The sequence below is a fragment of the Gymnoscopelus microlampas genome, assembly GCF_963454915.1.
Source record: "Gymnoscopelus microlampas genome assembly, chromosome: 14".
NCBI classification, from domain to species: Eukaryota; Metazoa; Chordata; class Actinopteri; order Myctophiformes; family Myctophidae; genus Gymnoscopelus; species Gymnoscopelus microlampas.
Genome location: NC_139951.1, coordinates 23114815 through 23134171, shown reverse-complemented (window position 1 = coordinate 23134171; position 19357 = coordinate 23114815). Strand labels below are relative to the sequence as shown.

Below are 19357 nucleotides of genomic sequence, written 5' to 3'. Positions count from 1 at the left end.
CAGAAAATCACATTTGAATATTTAATGTCCTTGACGCAGAGTCAAGTTACAAATGTCTGGGGCTGGGGTGTAGTCTGCTCCACAAAAATGCAATAACAAACCCAATGAACGCTCGCCATAAGTGCAATCATGTTGGCTCCTTTTCAAATTTTCACTGAGCCAGACAACACTGCACAACAGATCAGACTTGTGCTGTGCGTGACATCAAATTATCACTATTAAGCACAAAGGGAAACCGGTTCTAATTTATTTATGACAGGTTATGTGATCATATGACCAAGAAACACAGCCCACTCATTATCAATCAAAAATATTCAGACATATTCTCAACATTGCATTGAAATCTAGTGTAAGTGCTAACTCTTAATTTAACCCTAATGCATGATAATACAAAAAAAAACAGTTTCTGAAGCCTGGAACCTTTTATGTAATGTTACAGTGTGAACTGCCTTTCCCACAAGAACTAACGTCAAACAGACGCTAACCAAAAACCCATTAAACAACTCGCATCATCTGAACAGAGGGGGAAAAAAAACGGGGTTCGTCAGTTCAATTAAAGCAGAACCATGTTGTGAAGCAGATGTTTTTATACTTAAATGTCACGGATAACCTTTGGTAAAGTGGTCTAGGAGGACTTAGGGCAGCACAGCCCACTAAGGACAGCCATATGAGCTGAATTTCCACTGCAGTGACTTCATCAGTAATGAGGCACTATAAGCTGCAGATGTTGTGTCAAACTCTCCAGTGGGCGCCATGGTAACAAAATGAACACACAGCGAGGATTCTTGCCCAAGGTGATCCAAACACTTCCGTATGTGCTGAATCAGTGCCAGACTAAGCTGGACGACTCTTGGGTATTGGCTGTACTGTTAACAGATTCAGTGTAGGGTTAACTCACAGAATTACAGATTGCATTCTCATGTTTTTTGTATAATGATGATTACATGGTTAAAACGTATGCATACATTCCAGTGCAATCTGAAACAGACGGTTACTTGGCACTTTAAGAGCAGTTCCAACTGTATTGAATTCATGAAATTAGCTAAATCAGCAGCACAACAGAATCCAAAAGACTACGTGTTGTTAATCAGTCATGTGCCACCCATCTCCCCCAATACATAAACAAATAAAACGGACCCAGTCAGTTAAAAGTGAAAGATGTTTAACATTGGCAAGGATTGCAAAACAAAGACAGAGAAAGAACAGTGCAGAGCATCCACATGTAAGAATATCACTGTATGCACAAACAACTGTGTTTTATTAACTATAGCACAACACTCTCACTCAAGTCAAAAGTCTCTCGCCATCCGTTTGGTCACCAACGTTAGCACCAACTGGTAATGATGCAGTAGAACAGGTCTTTTTCCGATGAGAGTGTGCGTGAGAGAAGGGGGGACACATCGGAATGCCTGCCTCTCTGAATACGTCCTCAGTTCATTTGTCTCCTCTCCTTTGGTTCTGTCCACCTACTATTCTTTCCCCCTCTCCTGTGTCTGTGTGAATTAGGTGATGTAGATTCGGTGGAAATCATTAGCTCCGAAGGCGCAGTTGCATTTGGGGCACTTCCTCTGCCGGGTGTCGTAGCGCGTCTTCAGACACTCGTAGCAAAAAACGTGGAAACACTTGGTGAGAACCGTCTCCTTGTCCCGTGTGTTGCAGCACGGACAACGCAGCTTAGCCTGGATCGAGGCAAGCATGAACAAATAATTATTTACCAATTACTAAAATCTATGCCAATTACACCCAAGGGATCACAATGGAAATAAGCTCTCGGGCGTTCTTGTGTTTGATCCTTTTGACAGATATGTACAAATATGTTTATGTATATACATTCTTCTGTCAATGAAACATCAATCAATCAAACCTGTTTTTCAGCAGATGGTTACGAGGAAAACACTACTGATGACAAAATAAATACAGTGAAAGGTGTTACTGACAAGTTCCTGCCGAGGTTTGGAATACGTGGCTTATTAAGTCACACTGCAAGCCTAAATGTTTTATTCAACTTGAACTGCACAATGGAAGTAACAATGGTGATAGGGACTGTGTTCACCCAGTCGATATCACAACTGCAATATTCAGCAAAAAGAATTATCAACAGAAATGCCTGTCAATATTATGATGCAGCTCTGCGTAGCCGCTTCGCAACCTTGATATAATTGGTAGATCTAGGATGGATATAAGCATCATAGAACATGCAAACCCCTCATAGTGGCACTTCATCATGGGGTGCACTGATTGATGACTGGAGTGGACAGTGTGTCAAACACAAAAGCAACACAACCCCGGTTCAATTACGACTGGAGAATTGTGCTGCATGTCTTTCTGCCCTCAGTTTCCTGTCTCTCTACTGTCTCTTCTAAATAAAACAAAGACTGTTCCCCATCATCGTTACTCTCCCTCTCACCTTGTACTGGTTGATCTCTTCCTGCAGGATCTCATCAGCGTCTGTGTAAACCTCCACCTTCTTCTGTTTCTCCAGCTTCCGTCTCAGCCTGGACAGATCCTCCTGGAAGACAGATGTTTTTTACAGTTAAAGCTGCTGTTTACTCCAGTTTTTGCAATAAAACACTTTAATTTAATTGCTTTGAGTTGCATTCTAGCATGAATGGTGCTATATGCAATTAGAGTTTAATATTATTGTTGACCATTACAACCAGAGCTTACTCAAACCCACTTTGGTAGACTCGCTAGGTGCAGTATACCAGTTCATTTTTATTCATGTTGCACATTTCACACAATAAACTGTACAGCGAGCTCATGTTACAATAAAAACAACAACTAAGGCAGTAAAAGAACGAAGATAAAGTAGTAAAATGAAGATAAAGTATAAATGTCAATTTTAATGAGGAAGAGCAAGTAGAAAAGATCACCCCTGGGATATATTATGAAACAGGAAACATAATACATCAGAGCAGTGATTGGAAGGTGCTCTTTGTTGGTGGATTTGCCAAAAGACTAAATGACTGACATGTGTTGGCCACATGCCTTTGTCTGGCAGTTACTTGGGTTTTTTTCCCACTTCATGTGTAGTTGTAATCTTGCAACTCATGATGAGCGCCTCCCTGTGCCTGATAAAGACGTCCAACGTACCTGCGCTCGCTTGAGGTTTCCAAGCTCCCTCTCACGGGCGGTGCGGTTCTCAGCTACAGAGACCTGGATCTCCTTGAGCTTGGCCTGGGTGTGTTCCAGCTGCACCTTCAGGTCCTCTGCCAGTTGGGCAGCTTCCACTGCCTGGAGCACAGAAGGAACAGGATACACTTAGTGGAAAATAAATAAATAAATAATACAGAGGGTGGTGATTTGGTTGCCATGTTGAACATTTATGTTTCACTCACAGCTATAGATTCACTTTTCATTCCAAGTACAGTAGCTGTACATTGACTCGTCTTGGTGACATGGGTGCAGAACATAATCAACACTCGCTATCACAACATCATACTGGCAACAGAACCTCAGTGGGAGTGGGACTGGTTTGTAGGCTGGAATAAAAACTTGTCATCTCTGTGCTGGTCTTTTGCGTGAGCCAGCAGTGCACGTGGCTGAAAATCAGTCTGACTTGTGGGAGTTCTCCAGTATACCTTTCTCTTGTTGGATTCCACTGCTTGGGTCCGGACCCCCAGCTCCTTCTCCAGAGCAGCCAGCGAGTTCTGGAGGACGCCCTCTTTCTCCTCTAGCTTCTGTACAACCAGCAGCTGTGCGTCCACCTGTGACAGACAACCACATTAAGTCAAATCAAGTTTAGCACATTTAAAGACATCCAAAGTTTGACCAAATTGCCGTACAATATTAAATTAAGCACTTGAGCACTTTTCGAAGAACTTTCATCAATCTTTGCCTATACTAACATGCCTAAAGTAGGGACTCCAGGATTAAAGTGTTTAAGTGAATAAAGTGCTTCAACATCAATAGAAAAGAAAATAATTAAAGTAAAATAACAGTAACACATATCTTGGTTATGTATGGAGGCCTCTGTGGCTGGACCAGTTACTATCTAGTATCTAGTTACAATTACAATAATTCAATGACAGATGAAACATTTTAAGCCCTCAGACCCTCATTGGTGTCTGGACAGAGAAATACACTGATAAAAGGTCCAACAGTAACCCAGAATTTAAGAAAGTGTTCGATGCTTCTGCACAAATATGGATGCCGTTATGTTCTCCTCCCATCCATCTATCCCATTCCTCTCCGAAGGTCTCCAAACCTGGGTCTTGAAGGTCATGACCTGCTCAGCCAGCTCCTCCTTCTCTTCTCTCAACAGCTTGTAGATCTGGTTGGATTTGATGCGCTCGCTCATCAGCTTGAAGTTGGCATCGTCTTTTTCCCTGAGCTGCTGCAGCAGGCGGCTGTTCTGCTCCTGCATGTCTTCGAATGCCTGGCCCGTCACGTCCATCTCGCTCAGCAGGGCCTCCTCCTCCTGGAGAGAGACACACAGAGGTATCCGAGATAGGAGTTTGTTTGTGCTGTCTGTGTGCATGTGTGTAGGGTGTGGGGATGCGAGCAAAGATATTTTTTGTAAGAGAGAGGGTCAAGAGAGAGAGAAAAAAAGGGAGTGCCTTTGTCTGAGCTTTGTTGGATGCGTGTGAACGTCAGTTTAAGAAAGAATGGAGTCTGGTTTTCATAACCATAAGATAAGAACATCATAAGGTTGATTAGGGTAGGGGGTTGTGATGCATTTACAAATGTCTTCAAGGGATCGGCTAGAACGATGACAAGCAATCAGTTAAAGCTCCGAAACACCACCACTCCCAATCAAACTGAGCTCACAGAGACAGACATGTCATCGTTAGAATGGGGACTGCTTTACTGTAATATTAACAATTAACTAGTGCGAGGAAATATATCCAGACCTCTGATATGAGGTGGAAGTTTGTGAGCCAAATGCTAAATTCAATACCGAGCAATCAAATGTGCTTGCCGGGCAATGTAAAGCAAAAATATCAAGTACAAATCATGTCTCTAACTTCCTGTTTCTGCGTGATTGCGCTGCTCCTGGCGGTATAGAAGGAAATTCCGATTTCAGTACATCCAGTCATGTAAAGCATAGAGGTCGAATTGTGTTGAATTGTGGATCTATGCCAACTTAATGTTGGCATAGATGTCTTTGGTGGGATTGTGACAGGGGTTTATGGAACACAAAAGCGTGCAGATTTTGCACATGCAGCACACAAGAAGAAATCTCTACCGTCTCCTCTCATAAACATTTTAATCTTTTAAGTGTCTATTTAAAAAGTTATTACTAATGTATTACTAAAGTTGTAACTAATGTAACCATCTAATTAAGATACTTCGTTCCTCAAATGTTGTTTGATGGATCAAATTTGGACAATGCGGAAATAGCTGGGGAAAAGACTCAAGCGGTCCCAACAATCAGGGAAACGGGAATCTCCATTAGAAATTGGAATTGTGTGTCCTGAAAAAAAATCTCTTCCTGTTCATCAATTACCAATGAGTCAATGGACACTTAAAGGGCAAAGACTATCCATGGTGGCTTGTGATATAGATGTGATGTAGAATACATGCTTTAAATAACAGACTCCCCTTAATCCTCTACATGTGATAATAATCTGCTAATCTCAAGTGATGTCAAATTTGAGGAGGCAGCTGGGTCAAGAGTTGAATGAATATTATCACGCATCAGGCCATGTGTGAAACCTGCATTGTATTCAAGACAATGTCGTGACTCAATGAACACTCTTACACACACATATGTTTTTGGAATGGTTTCACATCACCAGGGTCTCATAACCATTCTCTTTGTGTGTTAGCTTAATTTACCTGCTTGGTGGCAGTGAGTTTCTTCTGGAGGTGGTCGATGGTCTCCTCTGCCACCCTGATCTTCCTCAGGGCATCTTCATCGGCCAGCTTCTTGCTCTCCTTCCTCTCTCGCTCCTCCAGCTCCCGCACACGCACCCTCAGCTCATCCACCTGGTTAGTTTTGATACGAGAGGAACACCCTTATCTGATGCACCGTTTTAGATACGCATACTCAAATTCTTCAGTTTGAAAGCCTGTGTATGTACAGGTCAGGTTTAAGTATACTTTATGTGTATCCCCTCTGTAACTCTTTTGCATCACTGTGTTATTAGGACATCTGATCTCACTATATAAAGACAAGACAGACATGGCAGCACACAGCTTTGGGTCAATAAATACGGTGATTCTGAAGAGCAGCGAGTGAACGGACCTCAGCTTTGGACTTGCGTTCGGCTGCCATCAGCTGGACTTTGTCCCTCTGCTCTTTGGGGGCAGACTTGTACATGTCCAACAACAGCTTCATCTCCTTCTGGGACTCCTGGGCTTTCCTGAAGCAAAGCAGGACAGAGAGCTTCATTTGCATCATAACACAAGAACAGGGACACCAGCCTCACACACACACACACTCTAAGACCATCAGCCTTGTGTGTCAATAAGATCAAATTAACAAAAACCCACACACATTTATTTTCAGAAAACGAGTGTTGAAGTGAATTGAAAATGGGCAACGTACTTGAGCTCAGCTCTCAGCATTTTCAGCGTGTCAGAGTCCTTCCTCTTCAGCTCCTCGCTGCGCTGCCTCTCTCTCTCACGCTCACGTTCTCGCTCCCTCTCTGCTTCCCGCTCTCTCTCACGGGCCCGCTGCCTCTCCAGCTCCTTCCTCCTCTCCTCCTCCTCCTCCTGCTCCTCGTCGTCCTCTTTCTTCACATCAGTGCTGTCGCTTGTCGTCTCCTCCAGGATGAGGACAGTGGCGGTGTCTCCGCTCTGGCACCGCAGCTAGTGAGCAAAGCGTGAAAACCCACCACCACAAACTGATTAAAGCTCCAGAAGTAACGGTCCAGAATGGGAACGCATGCTTGGCAACAAGGCACAACCTCAGTTAGCAAAATGTAGGGAAATATTTCACTGCTCGTACACATAGGAGTATGTGAGAAATAAAGTCTTTGAATCTTTGAAAATGATGTCAACGTTGTGTTGTAAAAAGTGTAGGGATTGGACAAGGCAGGAAGCTCCCAATATGATACTATCACAATACCTACTGTAGTTTCTGATTGGATGCGTATTGAGATTCAATATAATTTCTTGCGATCTTTTGATTATTTTAACCATGGACGGCAGTCCTGATGTATATGTCCAAAGAAATATATATCAGTCAATCAAATTCACTTACTCTTAGTAATTATATTTCAGGCCTAAATCCTAACATTAATAATGTTGGCCGGGAAACCAAAAGAGAAAAGAGATAAGTGTGTCCTATTATTGTATGAACTAGAGCGCTAGACAGAACACATCTTTTTATAGATCATTAACAGGTCCATCCTATATTGTTTCTTGGTAGGGCAATATCATCTTGAATAAAATCTCAATGCAAATTTCACAAATAATAATCACTGGATATCAGCATGAACAAAACATTTCATTCAATTTAGAATGTTAGTGTCTCCGCCAGGCCAAGACTATATTTTGCACCCTGTCCATGCGATCGGCATGAAACTTTGCACGCACACTCCCTCGAGAAAAACCTCTGCCCTGCATTTTTCACATCTGCCTTTTATAGCACCACCAAGAGGTTGATTTTTGTAAAACACATTTCTTAACACATATACTGCCAATCCCGAGATATCTCGGGACATTAAATCCACCTGTTACCTGCGTATCCCGAGATATCTCGGGATCGTCTTTTTATGTGGTTTAATAACGAAAAAACATTTTTTTGGTACCATCCTTGATTATTTTTTTTTCCCCATGACGCTTCCGATCCATCCTATGAGAAAATTTCCGACAACCGTTTCCGGTTCGTTTTTTATCTTGAAAAAACAGTTTTTCGGTTGTATTTTCTTCTCTTTGATCGACGAACGGTTATCCTCTTTGTGTTTAAAAACGATCTGATAGCCGATCGGAGGCTAAGCTAATCTAAGATGGCCGGTGGGGAAACGTCACAGCCACGTCACAGCCAAACGGATATGACGTTTGCAGCCTCTTTCAGCGGCTGATGCCGCAGAAGAAGAAGGGGGAAAAAAAGTGTAAACATTATGAGGGCTCGTACGTCCGTCGTTGCTGTTTATAAACACCATCCGATCGCGGATTTTAATGGATATAATTTTTTTGTGAACGGTTCAAAAGGCTATAAAACTCAAAAACGCTGGCAGTGGGTGAGTACCTTATGAATAAACTCTGGCAGGGAATGTGTTAATATTACTCCTACATATTTTGTCCAAATATCACGCAAATAGGTACACAGTATCTCTATAGTCATGTGATCAAGACGGATCTTTTCGATTTTTCATATTCCATCCCGATTGGTGAATTCCGAGCATTGCTGGCCCACAATAAACCTACCTGACCTGGTGGAGACCTGTGCTCCGAGGAGCACTTTTTCTACTTACCAGTTAAAACTCATCAAGATGCAAAAAATACAGTGAAGTCACCAGGACTTAATAATAAAGATGGATTTAGCCCTACAGGTCAATGACCCATGCTCCTCTACCTTATTAATCTCCATCTGTGTCTCTCGCAGCTTCCTCTTGTAGCGCTGCACGTCGCCTTTCAGCTGTAGGTTGTGGTTTTGCAGACTGCTGATGAGGTGTCTCATTTCTCTGTTGATGGGCCCTGAGAATAGCAAAGTGACAGTGAACTCTGATAAGGAGGACCAATCCACTTTCACTTTGAGTCACTGTACTTTATCGGATATTGTAAATGATGAGCTCAGCTGTTTGAGTGAGAGTTTCGATGACACGATAAACGGTACAATAGGTGACGCAACACAGATACACACGTCACAGTGAGTGCACTCTTCCCGTACAGGTTACATGTTACTATCAAATGCTATAAAATACACCTGTATTTCGATACAACACAACAACTACTTGCTAGGAACCTGATGTACATTTCTTACAGTATATGTGGTACAGTATACACATATCCAAGGATCTTCAAGAAGTCAAACTATATAAATCATGGCCATGCCTTAAGGTTGAGAGGTTGATATTATAATTATCTGCAAGGTTTTTATCATAATAGGAGCTGAATTAGCTCCCATTATAATAACCTTGCAGAGTACAATAATGTTAGAAAGCAAACAAATGAAGAGCAACCAGGGGTCCATATGCCCTATCTGGACAGACTACCAGGAGTATGACAAACATGCAGAAAGCCTAGCTTGGTTCCCAATTTCCCATGCATGTTCGCACTTAAAATACAAATGATGAATACGTATCGTTTGTCTTCCTTCCTAGCATTTTGGACAATTGGAGTACCTGCTTGTTCGTTGGCTGCCAGGTTCTGCTCAAACTCGATGCGCAGCATCTCATACTCTTTGCGCACCTGGGCCAGCGTGTCCTCCAGCTGGATGACCTCAGTCCTCAGCTTCTTCTGCAGGGATAGCTCGTCACTCTGGACACAGAGACATGCGTTGAGGGTGCGCAAATAATGCCATATAAACACATTAAAAAAGGGCCAGGAAAATGTCAGTGGTAGGCACCACTTTGGATTTCAACATGATCGTCGATAGACTAAAAAGTGACGTTCACACACTAGACTGAACACTTGATGATATCTAAATTGTATTATCACTATTTTAGTTCTCCAAATCAATAATAATAGTATTCTGGAATATCTGTATCTTTCATATAGATATTTCAATTTCAGCCAATCTTCTTCGGAAATTCCTGATAAAGATCGACTGAGATTGAAACATTGAAAGCAGCAACAAAAAGGTGGAATTGAGAACCAGTGTGCAGATTTTATTTGTTTTACTGTTGTTCTGTTGTTTGTCCAGCACCTGGACTGTAGATTGGATGTGCATGCACTATCTATTTTAACCCTAAATGAGTTTACCTCCATGTGTTCGATCTGTCGGAGGTGAGCGTTCTTGGCTGTGAGCAGCAGGGCGCGGGCCTCGTCCAGCTGTGTCTTCACCCCCAGTGACTCGCTGAACAGAAGGGAGAACTGGGACTGGAGACACTTGAACTCTGGGGTCTCCTTCACCACCTCCTCTGGAATGTTCCGCAGGTCCATCTACAGAGGGATGGGTTGGGGAAATGTATTGAGACCTCTGTTTGCCCCCACCAACATTACGGAAATGTCTTTGAGTGAGGCACCGATTCCCAGAACTGATCCAGAGGCAGTAGTCTGCAATATGACCTCTCTGATGAAATGCAAATGTGTAGGAAGCTCTCTGTGTGTAATCATTGTAAGTACATTACATGGCTTCTTTAGTTCACTTTAGTTTGCCCAGACAGATATTGACAACCTTCATAAGAAAATGATAGTTTTCTGCTGTAGCTCCCAAACTGTGGAACGATCTTCCACCCCATGTTAGAACGTCTCAAACCCTGCCTGTTTAAATCACATTTGAAAACTCACCACTCCTTGGCGTTAAAACATTTCAGACTGAGATTTGCTGTTTCCACTAGCCATTGTGTCTATATGTTGTCTTGTTTATTGTGTATAGTTTTGCTCTTGTATATTTTAGTATTGTTTTTGTTCCTGAGTGTACAGCACTTTGGTTCAACACTGTTGTTTTAAATGTGCTCTATAAATAAAGTGGATTGGATTGGATTGGATAAGACAAACAAATCTGGGAATCAAACCAATACAGCAACAAAACAAAACTCTGGATCTACCAAAGCTGCGTACCATCAACCCTACTATACAGTGCAGAATGGTGGAGAACCACAGAAAGCGACATAAACTATCCACTTTCCACACATAATGCCTGTGCAAAATCCGGCATATATTCTGGCCCAAGAACATCTCAAACAATTAACCTCTCAACATCACCCAAGAAGATGACATGCATTACATAATCAATAGAAGCAGGTGGGCCTGGATTGGCCATGTCCTCAGAATGGACATCAACGCTATCCCAAGAGTCGCATTACACTGGACCCCAGAAGGCAAAAGAAAGAAAGGGAGGCCTTAAATGACATGGTGTAGGACGATAGAGAAGGAGCTCCAGTAACACCATCAGAGCTGGGGGACCATAGAAAAGATGGCCAAAGACAGATGGAAGTGGAGAGACTTTGTTGCTGCCCTATGCGTCAGCCGGCGTAATGGGGATAAGTATGTAAACAGATATTGATAGACCTCTAGGTACATTGAAATGTTGATTGACCGCGTATATTGTGCACCAATCTATATCAGGTCATTCGGTGTACATAAACTATACTTCTCTTTACTTATGTTTTATTTAGTTTTATTTACATGCATTTTATTCCTTCAGTTAAAACGTATGCCTTGCACTGTTTGTTTGATTTATTCAATGCTGCTGTTAACATTTTTTCCCTCCATGAGATAAATAAAGGTATCTCGTTCAACTGTACAATGACAGTATGAGAACTATTCTGAAACACTTATGAACAATGCACACACTGACACCTGCTGTTTTCATTCCAAGATGACAGTTTGGAATCTTTGGTGGGACGGCATAGCTCAAAAATAAATTGTCATAAAATATCATGATAAACGTGTCAAACTTGGCAGATTGATATATTGGGAGCAAAACTGGATATTAGGTCATCACAAATTTGCACCGTGGCCGTTGACCCACATGCAATAACGGGCATAATTTAGAACAGATGCTAGTAACCCTGAGAACAAAGAGTGGTACATTTCATTAAATTATAATTTTATTATATTATATTATATAGTGCTGTGAATCACTGTTGTCAGTTTTTGTAGTATTATTTTGACAGATGGTGGATACTAGAGCAAACATTTTTTATTTAGAAAAGTGATGTATACGTAACATGCCTATAATTATGTAGACTTTTTAATTCTCACTGATAAATATAGAACTAGTAGTAGTAGTAGAGTAATAATAAATACCAGTAAAAGTACCAGAACTATAGTACCAGAAAGAATAGTATTAGTTGTTCTAGTAGGATTTATTAGTTTTTAGAATCTGTGGTGTTTGTATTATTGCAGGTCACATAATAATCAAGATGATGGTGACTAAGTGTTAAAAAGGTTTGTTGTCATCTGCCAAAAAGATCAGCTGACCAATGCTGATGAAGAGGAATAATGCTGGGAGTGCATACTAGGTCTAGGGCGATATGAATTCTTTATTACCGCGGTGAAAAATCTATGCATTCTGACGGTTAACCGAAACTGAAAAACTGTGGAGCACACAAAAGTCAGAGTAAATGTTAAAGACCCCATTAGTGTTTTAAAGTGGGATACCCCTTTTAGCTCGATGCACACAACACAATTGAAGTTAACTGAAGGAAAGACTCTTGGCTCAGATCCCAGACCTGCAAGCTCACACACACAGGGGAAGGGATGCCCTTTTTGCATTCTCTGATGACACTGATGTAGCCCTAACCAAGGAATGTGAATGGCACAGTGACAGTGATGCCACGCACCTGGGCCATTGCTCGGAAATCGTGCGTCACCACGTTTGATGAGCAGAAAACCCTTTCGCTGAATTCCAAGAAGGCTGACAAAGAGACACTGTGCCGAACCTACTACAAGCATTGGTAAACATGGTCCTGGCAGATATCATTAGAACATGTTGACACAATGAATTTTCATTACCGGTAGTTTATTATTGCCTTACTGGTCTGCCATCGTACTATGAAATTGACAAGCTGTCTGCATCCACTTTTCTCCTCACTCAATCTGAAATGGCACGTGTATTGAGCTCAAAGCAGATCTTACATTTTCCCACATTTAAGTTTATTAGCATTTTTGTAAAATGCTAATTTATTCACATCTCGTATACATTTTGCAGACAATACCATACTTTTTATTTCTAACAGAGGTCTGTGATTTTCTATTATAGACATCCACCACAAGCACCCAAGGGGAGGGCGTTCTGCTCTTTATTAATTATTAGGTTCTTCATCGGTAAGAGTGTCAATGTGGTCCAGAAAAGGATGGCAGGTTTTATGGAAAGGTTTTAAGGAACCCCAAAGGGAGAACCTTATACTCTCAAGCCTGATTATTTATTGCTAATTATTGGCAAGTCTGAGGGGATCTGAACATGGCCTATCGTGAGAGCAGACTATGGGAAGCAGGTCTTGCACAGGGACATGAGTGTGTGTAACAGACTAAGAAATGTCTGGTGAAATAAACATCGGCTGCTGCTGCTGGGTTCCATGTGTCTGTCTGTTAATGCAGGACACAACAATCAACGCAACTCCCAGTGTTGACTTTCACGGTGCATACTAGAGCAACATTGCAGGAAAAAAAGGTTAAGGAATGGGGTATGCGCATCCCCGGGCATGGACTATTGCTCATCAGAATGCCAATCTGCAATAGCACAATATCCAGATTTCTTCTAAATATATTAAGCTACATTCACATACAGTATGTACCATATTTGGTGCTTTTATCGCAAAATGAACCGTTTGGCTATGTCACCGGAGCAATGTGACTTCTAGACTGAGAGTTTGCCAAGATGTGTCCTATAATTTGATGTAAAACTCCCTCTATTGCAGCTTAACTTCAATGATTATTATCCTTCTACTGGCTGAAGTGTCAATGTCATGTCATGTAGTCCAAGCTTTACCTTGAGTTTCTCACTCTCCCTTACAGCCTCTTGGAGCTCCAGCTGTAGCTTCTCCAGCTCCGCCATGCGGCTGTTAGCCAACTCCTGGTTCTGCTCCAACTCCGCATTCAGGCTCTCAAACTGACGTGGGATCATAAACACACAGATGTAAATGTGTTTGCGTGTGAATGATGTATAAATATGGCAAACAGGAAAAGATGTGTATGGTAAACACACAGCATCCCGAGTGTGCTAGTAATGGCCGTAGAACACTTTCACTGCATGAATGTAAATAAATGGTACACAAGGGAAAGGCCTTTTTTTTCTTCCTAACTTAGCAACCAACCTCTCAAAAGATCAATAGCATGGTTGAAATTTGATTAGCTACAAATCATACAAATAAATGAAAGACCATCTCTGAACACACACCTTCTGAATATTGAGAGTGATCTGGCCACCAGGTAGACCTCCTGAGCTGCCAGAACTGTTGTATCCAGAGTTCAGCTGGGGAGCATAAACAAAGTGTTCACACATCAAAGAAGAGGGCAGTGAATTTGGTTTTAAAAAAAAGAAAGAGGAGAAAAAGGAAACAATGCACACATGCATTTAATCCACAATCAAGTCATTTAGACAATGTTCATTTTGTTGATGTTGATGTCAGATAGCTGAGGTAAACAATTCTGCAGCATCGACGTGCACAGGGACATGCATCAGCACACACAAAGTAGCAACATCTGGTAGACCGACATGGTTAAGTGCTTTCAGTCTTATCAATGTACACTGATGTGCACCGAAGACAAACTATGGCGATAATGTGTGCCTCAATGAAAGACAGGCACACATACATACAACGCAAACACACACACCTGCTCTAGGGCCTCAGCCAGATGTTTGTTGAGCTTCTGCTCCCTCTTGCGGAGCTTCTCGATATCCCACTGCAGGTCCTCTACAGTCGTCTCCATCTCAGACACCTTGGTCTCTGAGCATGTAACCTTGTCCACCAGCTCGTTGTACTGAAGAAAAACAATGCTGCGAGTTACTTCCTTGGCCTACTGGCAGTGTGCACAAGAAACGTGTTGCTGATCGGGCCAGTGGTTTGCGAGGTTAGCCACGGACAGACACACTCTCTCACTCACACTCTTCTAGATGGCTTGCCAGTGCCACTGAGGAGCCATTCTCATTCGTGTCATAATTTAAAAAGATTAGGAAACAGGCTGCTCAATGCATAATCTCTAAACCCAAGCATCCCATAAAGGAATTTACTCAATACTAATAATAACAAATAAGGCTGTCTGTTGATGTTATGAGAAGCACAAACACACAATCACCACGCACTACCCAATATCCACCATACTCATGGTAGAGTCAGCCTACCTCCATGGACATCTTGTGGTGTCGCCCCTGCAGGAAGGAGGCAAGGTCCTGCAGGCGGCCATTTTCCTCCAGCAGCGTACGGTTCAGACTGATGATGTCAGACTGGTTGTCATCCTCACACACTGCAAAGGAACACATGGTAGTAATATCCCATGCAAATGTTATAAAATGCCCATATATGTTAGACACAACATGTTAAAATTCAGCCCATTGCCAACACTGCGTAGAAGCCATATGCATACAGGCGATCATGCCTCCGTGTTTACCTGCAGCCTGAACGCGGTTGCAGAGCTCGTCTATGCGGCTGTGCAGCCTGTCGAAGGCACACACTAGGCAGGCGGCGGCCTCCTTGCTGAACTGCATGCGGTCCTGCAGCTGCAGACTGAGCTCCTCCTCGCTGCTGTGGTCCAGTGTGGCCAGGAAGGCCTTGGCATTCTCACTAAGGGGAGGAGGAGGTGGCAGACTGGCTGCTCACACAGGGAGGTGGACGGGTGCAGCGTTGTGATTAGACAAACACCGAGGTGCAGCAGAGAATGGGACAAAGACAGATAAAACAGTTAGAAATGTGTCTGCTTCCAGATGCCTACAGTGTGCTAGCTCACATGTTTTCAAGGTGTGGGCCGCAGTTGGAAAGAAGAGGGGAAAATAAATAGAATTCATAATACAGGGTATATATATATATACACTGAATTAATCTCACATCAGATTCAATTCAGACAGAGAGACTATGGTAATTTGGGGGTTGTTGGAAAAGTTTGGTTTCACACAGTCCCGTCACACTAAAATGTGAGATCCTGCTGTCAGTATATTTTTTCAATTCTAAGTTAGTGTCAACATGTGATACATCAAAGCCACCAAGACTATTATGGTACAGCTACACTACTTGTACTACACTGGCTTCTTTTATCCATCACATGATGTAAAATAGTCTTTTCAAAGGCTCATAAAGACACGATACAAGTACACATACAAATACTATCTCACATAGAAAAATATAAAATATAAAATATAAAGCAGCAGTATCAGTGTTGTGTCGTTCACTTGTTATTTACAAGGGATATTGCAGTGGGGACATGTTTTCTAAATCGGATTATATTCTTAACTGAATATGAACATGTAAAACCATATCCATAAGAACAATTATCTTACAGACTCTCGCATATACTTGTAGTCTATAGTCTATCTATTAATCTTTTATAGATAAGGAACAAGCATTTGTGGGGTGAGCGGCACAGCTGAGTATGTGGGCTGTGCCCATGAAAAATGGGCGCAACCTTCTATCCGTATTTTGGGCATTGTCATTACAGGTGAAAATGTCAAAGATTTTTAACACATATCGTTGCTACTTATGCACAACACTGTCATACGACAAAATATAAAATAGGGCATTAATAAATGACTAACACACAAAGATTAAACCGCTCATCTTATATCGTCGCTGATATTTTGTTAACATGTCCTCATACTCAAATTAAAATATGGTTATTTATTTTCCTCTAGTCTTCCTGATAATTTAGGCATTTAGCAGACGCTCTTAGAGCGACTAACAATGAGCACGGTAAACAGTGACACATACATCAAATGCAGAGAGAGACAGTGTAGTGCCTCAGTAAACTATTATTCTAACCACTATAACGCCTCCTTTGTCCATAATGGAAAAACTACATCACTGGTGACGGAGATTTCTAGGTAAGGCAAACTATAACAGGAGAATTTCACCAACTCCTCACCAGTTGTGGGTTCCCGTGGCAGCTCTGTGTGGGCGGGTGTCTCCGCCAGGCCATCAGGAGGAGCAGGGGGCTGACGCTGCTCCTGTGGCTCCTTTTGCTGATTCTCCTCCCGTTGCTCTGGCTGCTCCTCGTTCTCTGCCTCCGGGAGAGGTGGTGGAGGCACTGCAGGGGCTGGCGGCGGTGGAATCATCCCCACCTCCATCAAGGCACGGTCCGAGGGATGGCCCGATGGAGGGTCGGGAGCAGGCGCTGCTGGAGGTTCCGGCTTGATGCGTTGGCTCAGGACATGAACGCTCTCTTCCAACTGTAAGATAAAAACACCCAACATTAAGGTGGAGGGTTGAGGTGTATTCCAACTTTTCTCTTTTTTTTTTTCAACAATATGTTTATTTATTTTTCCTTTCTTTTCACGTTTTTTATTCAACATTATATTACAAACACAACAGAAAACAAAAAGGACAATTACAATAAAACATACAAGACAATCAATGAAAAAACAAAAACAAAAGAAAAACATACATTTACATCAGCACTACTCCTCTCCAGATTCTTCCATTAAATGTGGCAGATTATTGTTTTCCATATATTGTATAAAACGACCCCACACCTCCTGAAACATCTCTTGTTTGTCCTTAAGTATATATGTGATTTTTTCTAGGGGTAGGCATAAAGACAGTTCCCTGAACCACTGTGCAATGCTTGGTCTATCCGGCCTCTTCCAGGTCAATGCAATTACTCTTTTGGCTTGTAAAAGACAAATATCTATGAATATTCTCTCATTGCGCCTCATTCTGTGTCCAACTGGATAGAGGCCTAGCAGAAAGAACTTAGGTTCTGGTACAATGTTAATTAGAAGTATCCTTTGTATTTCCTGCCCAATCTCCCTCCAAAAGTCCATCAATCTTGGGCATGACCATAAACAGTGGAACAATGTGCCTCTATCTTCACCACATCTGGTGCATAAGTCCGGAATATCGTTATTAAACTTATTAAGCTTCACAGGTGTGATGTACACCCTCATAAGCCAATTGTATTGAAGACGTTTTAGGGTGTATTCCCAGTCTGGGATTGACCTAGTTTACAAGCTGTACTTTTCATCATCTTGGTGTCACTCACAATGTGTGCTAAACACAAGAAAGCAACAGGACACGCAACCATAAGCGCACGGACACTGCTTTTCTGTCACTCCATCTTAATGCATGCAGCCGTTCTCACTGGCCGCACGGACGCTCCGCTCATGTACGTGCTGATTTTTTCCCGCTCTGGGCGGGGGAAAAAGGTTTTCTGTGCATACTCTCATATAAATACATTGTATATAGGATGACAAAATGTTCCGGTTTGGCGAGAATAGTCACGCGCAAACCTGCACACGCATTAAAAGCGCATGCGCTGCGGATGCTTTTTTGCTGAGTTCGGTGCGTTACAATGCTTCACTACCTTTAGACAGGCTTTGTGATAGCCCCTGCTTGACTACCTTTAGACAGGCTTTGTGATAGCCCCTGCTTGACTACCTTTAGACAGGCTTTGTGATGGAGCCCCTGCAGTAACATTTAGAGGTACCTGGGACCAGTAGCGGTTGACAATCAGCAGTGTGGTGTCATCAGTGGCTTGTCTCTTCTCCAGCTTCTCGATCTTCTCTCGCAGCTCATCCTCCATGGCCTGCCGCTGCTCCAAGCGCTCACACAGCTTCTTGTTCTTGAACTGGATCACCTTCATGTCCATCTCCTCCTGCGAGAGACGAAAGAGCACAACATTATGTCGTTTTGCAGATGTGTATGAGGTTATCAAACTGGCTTGGGACATCATGATGGCCAGATTAACCACCAGCATCCTTATTGTGGGGAAAGCTTTCGCTGAAAATAGCCAATCGACAAGCTCACAACGCTTGTGAGCTTGTCGATCGGCCATTTTCAGCAAAAGCTTTCCCCAGAATAACACAAAAATAGAAAATACAGTAATATTGCCCTGAAGGATTCTGTTTACCCATATGGGGTTCAAGTGGTTAAACTAACCGTGGAGGAAACTCCCCCGATGCGAATGGGTTCAATGAGGGTGGTCGTTGTCTTCTCTTCCTTCTTGTTCTTCTTCTCAGGTGGGCCAGGGGGACTGTCCCCTCCTGAGGGTCGCTTCCCTCCGCCAGCACCTGACATGTTTACTTCTGCAGAGAAACAGGGAAATAGGAACAGTACATTACACACTTCATTTCATTCATTTGATCACGGCCATAAACTAGATTGGAAAACGCAGTTTATCAAGTCCGCAACAGACATTACAATTCACTTGACTTATTAGAACGTCAAGTGAATTGTCGTGCTGTTGGTCATTGTCTAACACCCGTTACTTCTGTGTTTTTGACTTTACGTTAGCTAGCTTTCCTTAGCTTGCGAGCCATTGCTAATTGTGCTAATAATTGCTAGCTTAAGCACGCTCCTCGATTACTTCTCCGAATAATCTTCTGCCCGCTTTCTAGGGCAACAATCTGTTACGCAGGAGGATAATCTACACAACGAGTATATGCATCAATGTATGAAGTTAACCCTCCGTTTTCAACCAACATTACAAACCTTCAGCAGCAGCAGCACAGACCGTAATGTGTGCAAAATCTAGCTGCTGCTACGGGAAATGACGACTCCTCATTTCCGGTAGTTTGTTAAAAAACTAAGAAGAACAATAAATCGGTTTCTACTTTCTAAAAAAGCATAAACATTTAAAACCACGTTCTACTATTTTATATGTGTTTTAATTTATTACATTTATCTACGTTAAAATATTCACAGAAACA

At 42.3% G+C, this 19357-nt stretch overlaps 1 protein-coding gene across 1 annotated transcript; it reads right to left on the bottom strand.

The window, feature by feature from the left end:
* Positions 1–7: 7 nt before the first annotated feature.
* Positions 8–19200, bottom strand: rnf40 (ring finger protein 40). The gene is made up of 20 exons (XM_084079397.1): positions 19140–19200; positions 18588–18733; positions 18136–18303; positions 16576–16879; positions 15112–15312; positions 14846–14967; positions 14338–14484; positions 13901–13975; positions 13493–13612; positions 9817–9996; positions 9237–9372; positions 8468–8589; positions 6494–6756; positions 6191–6308; positions 5782–5931; positions 4208–4420; positions 3582–3707; positions 3094–3234; positions 2408–2509; positions 8–1679 (listed from the first exon to the last, which is right to left on the bottom strand). Exons 2-20 carry the CDS (start codon positions 18723–18725, stop codon positions 1503–1505), a joined length of 3003 nt encoding a protein of 1000 aa, XP_083935523.1. The 5' UTR covers positions 18726–18733; positions 19140–19200; the 3' UTR covers positions 8–1502.
* Positions 19201–19357: the final 157 nt, after the last annotated feature.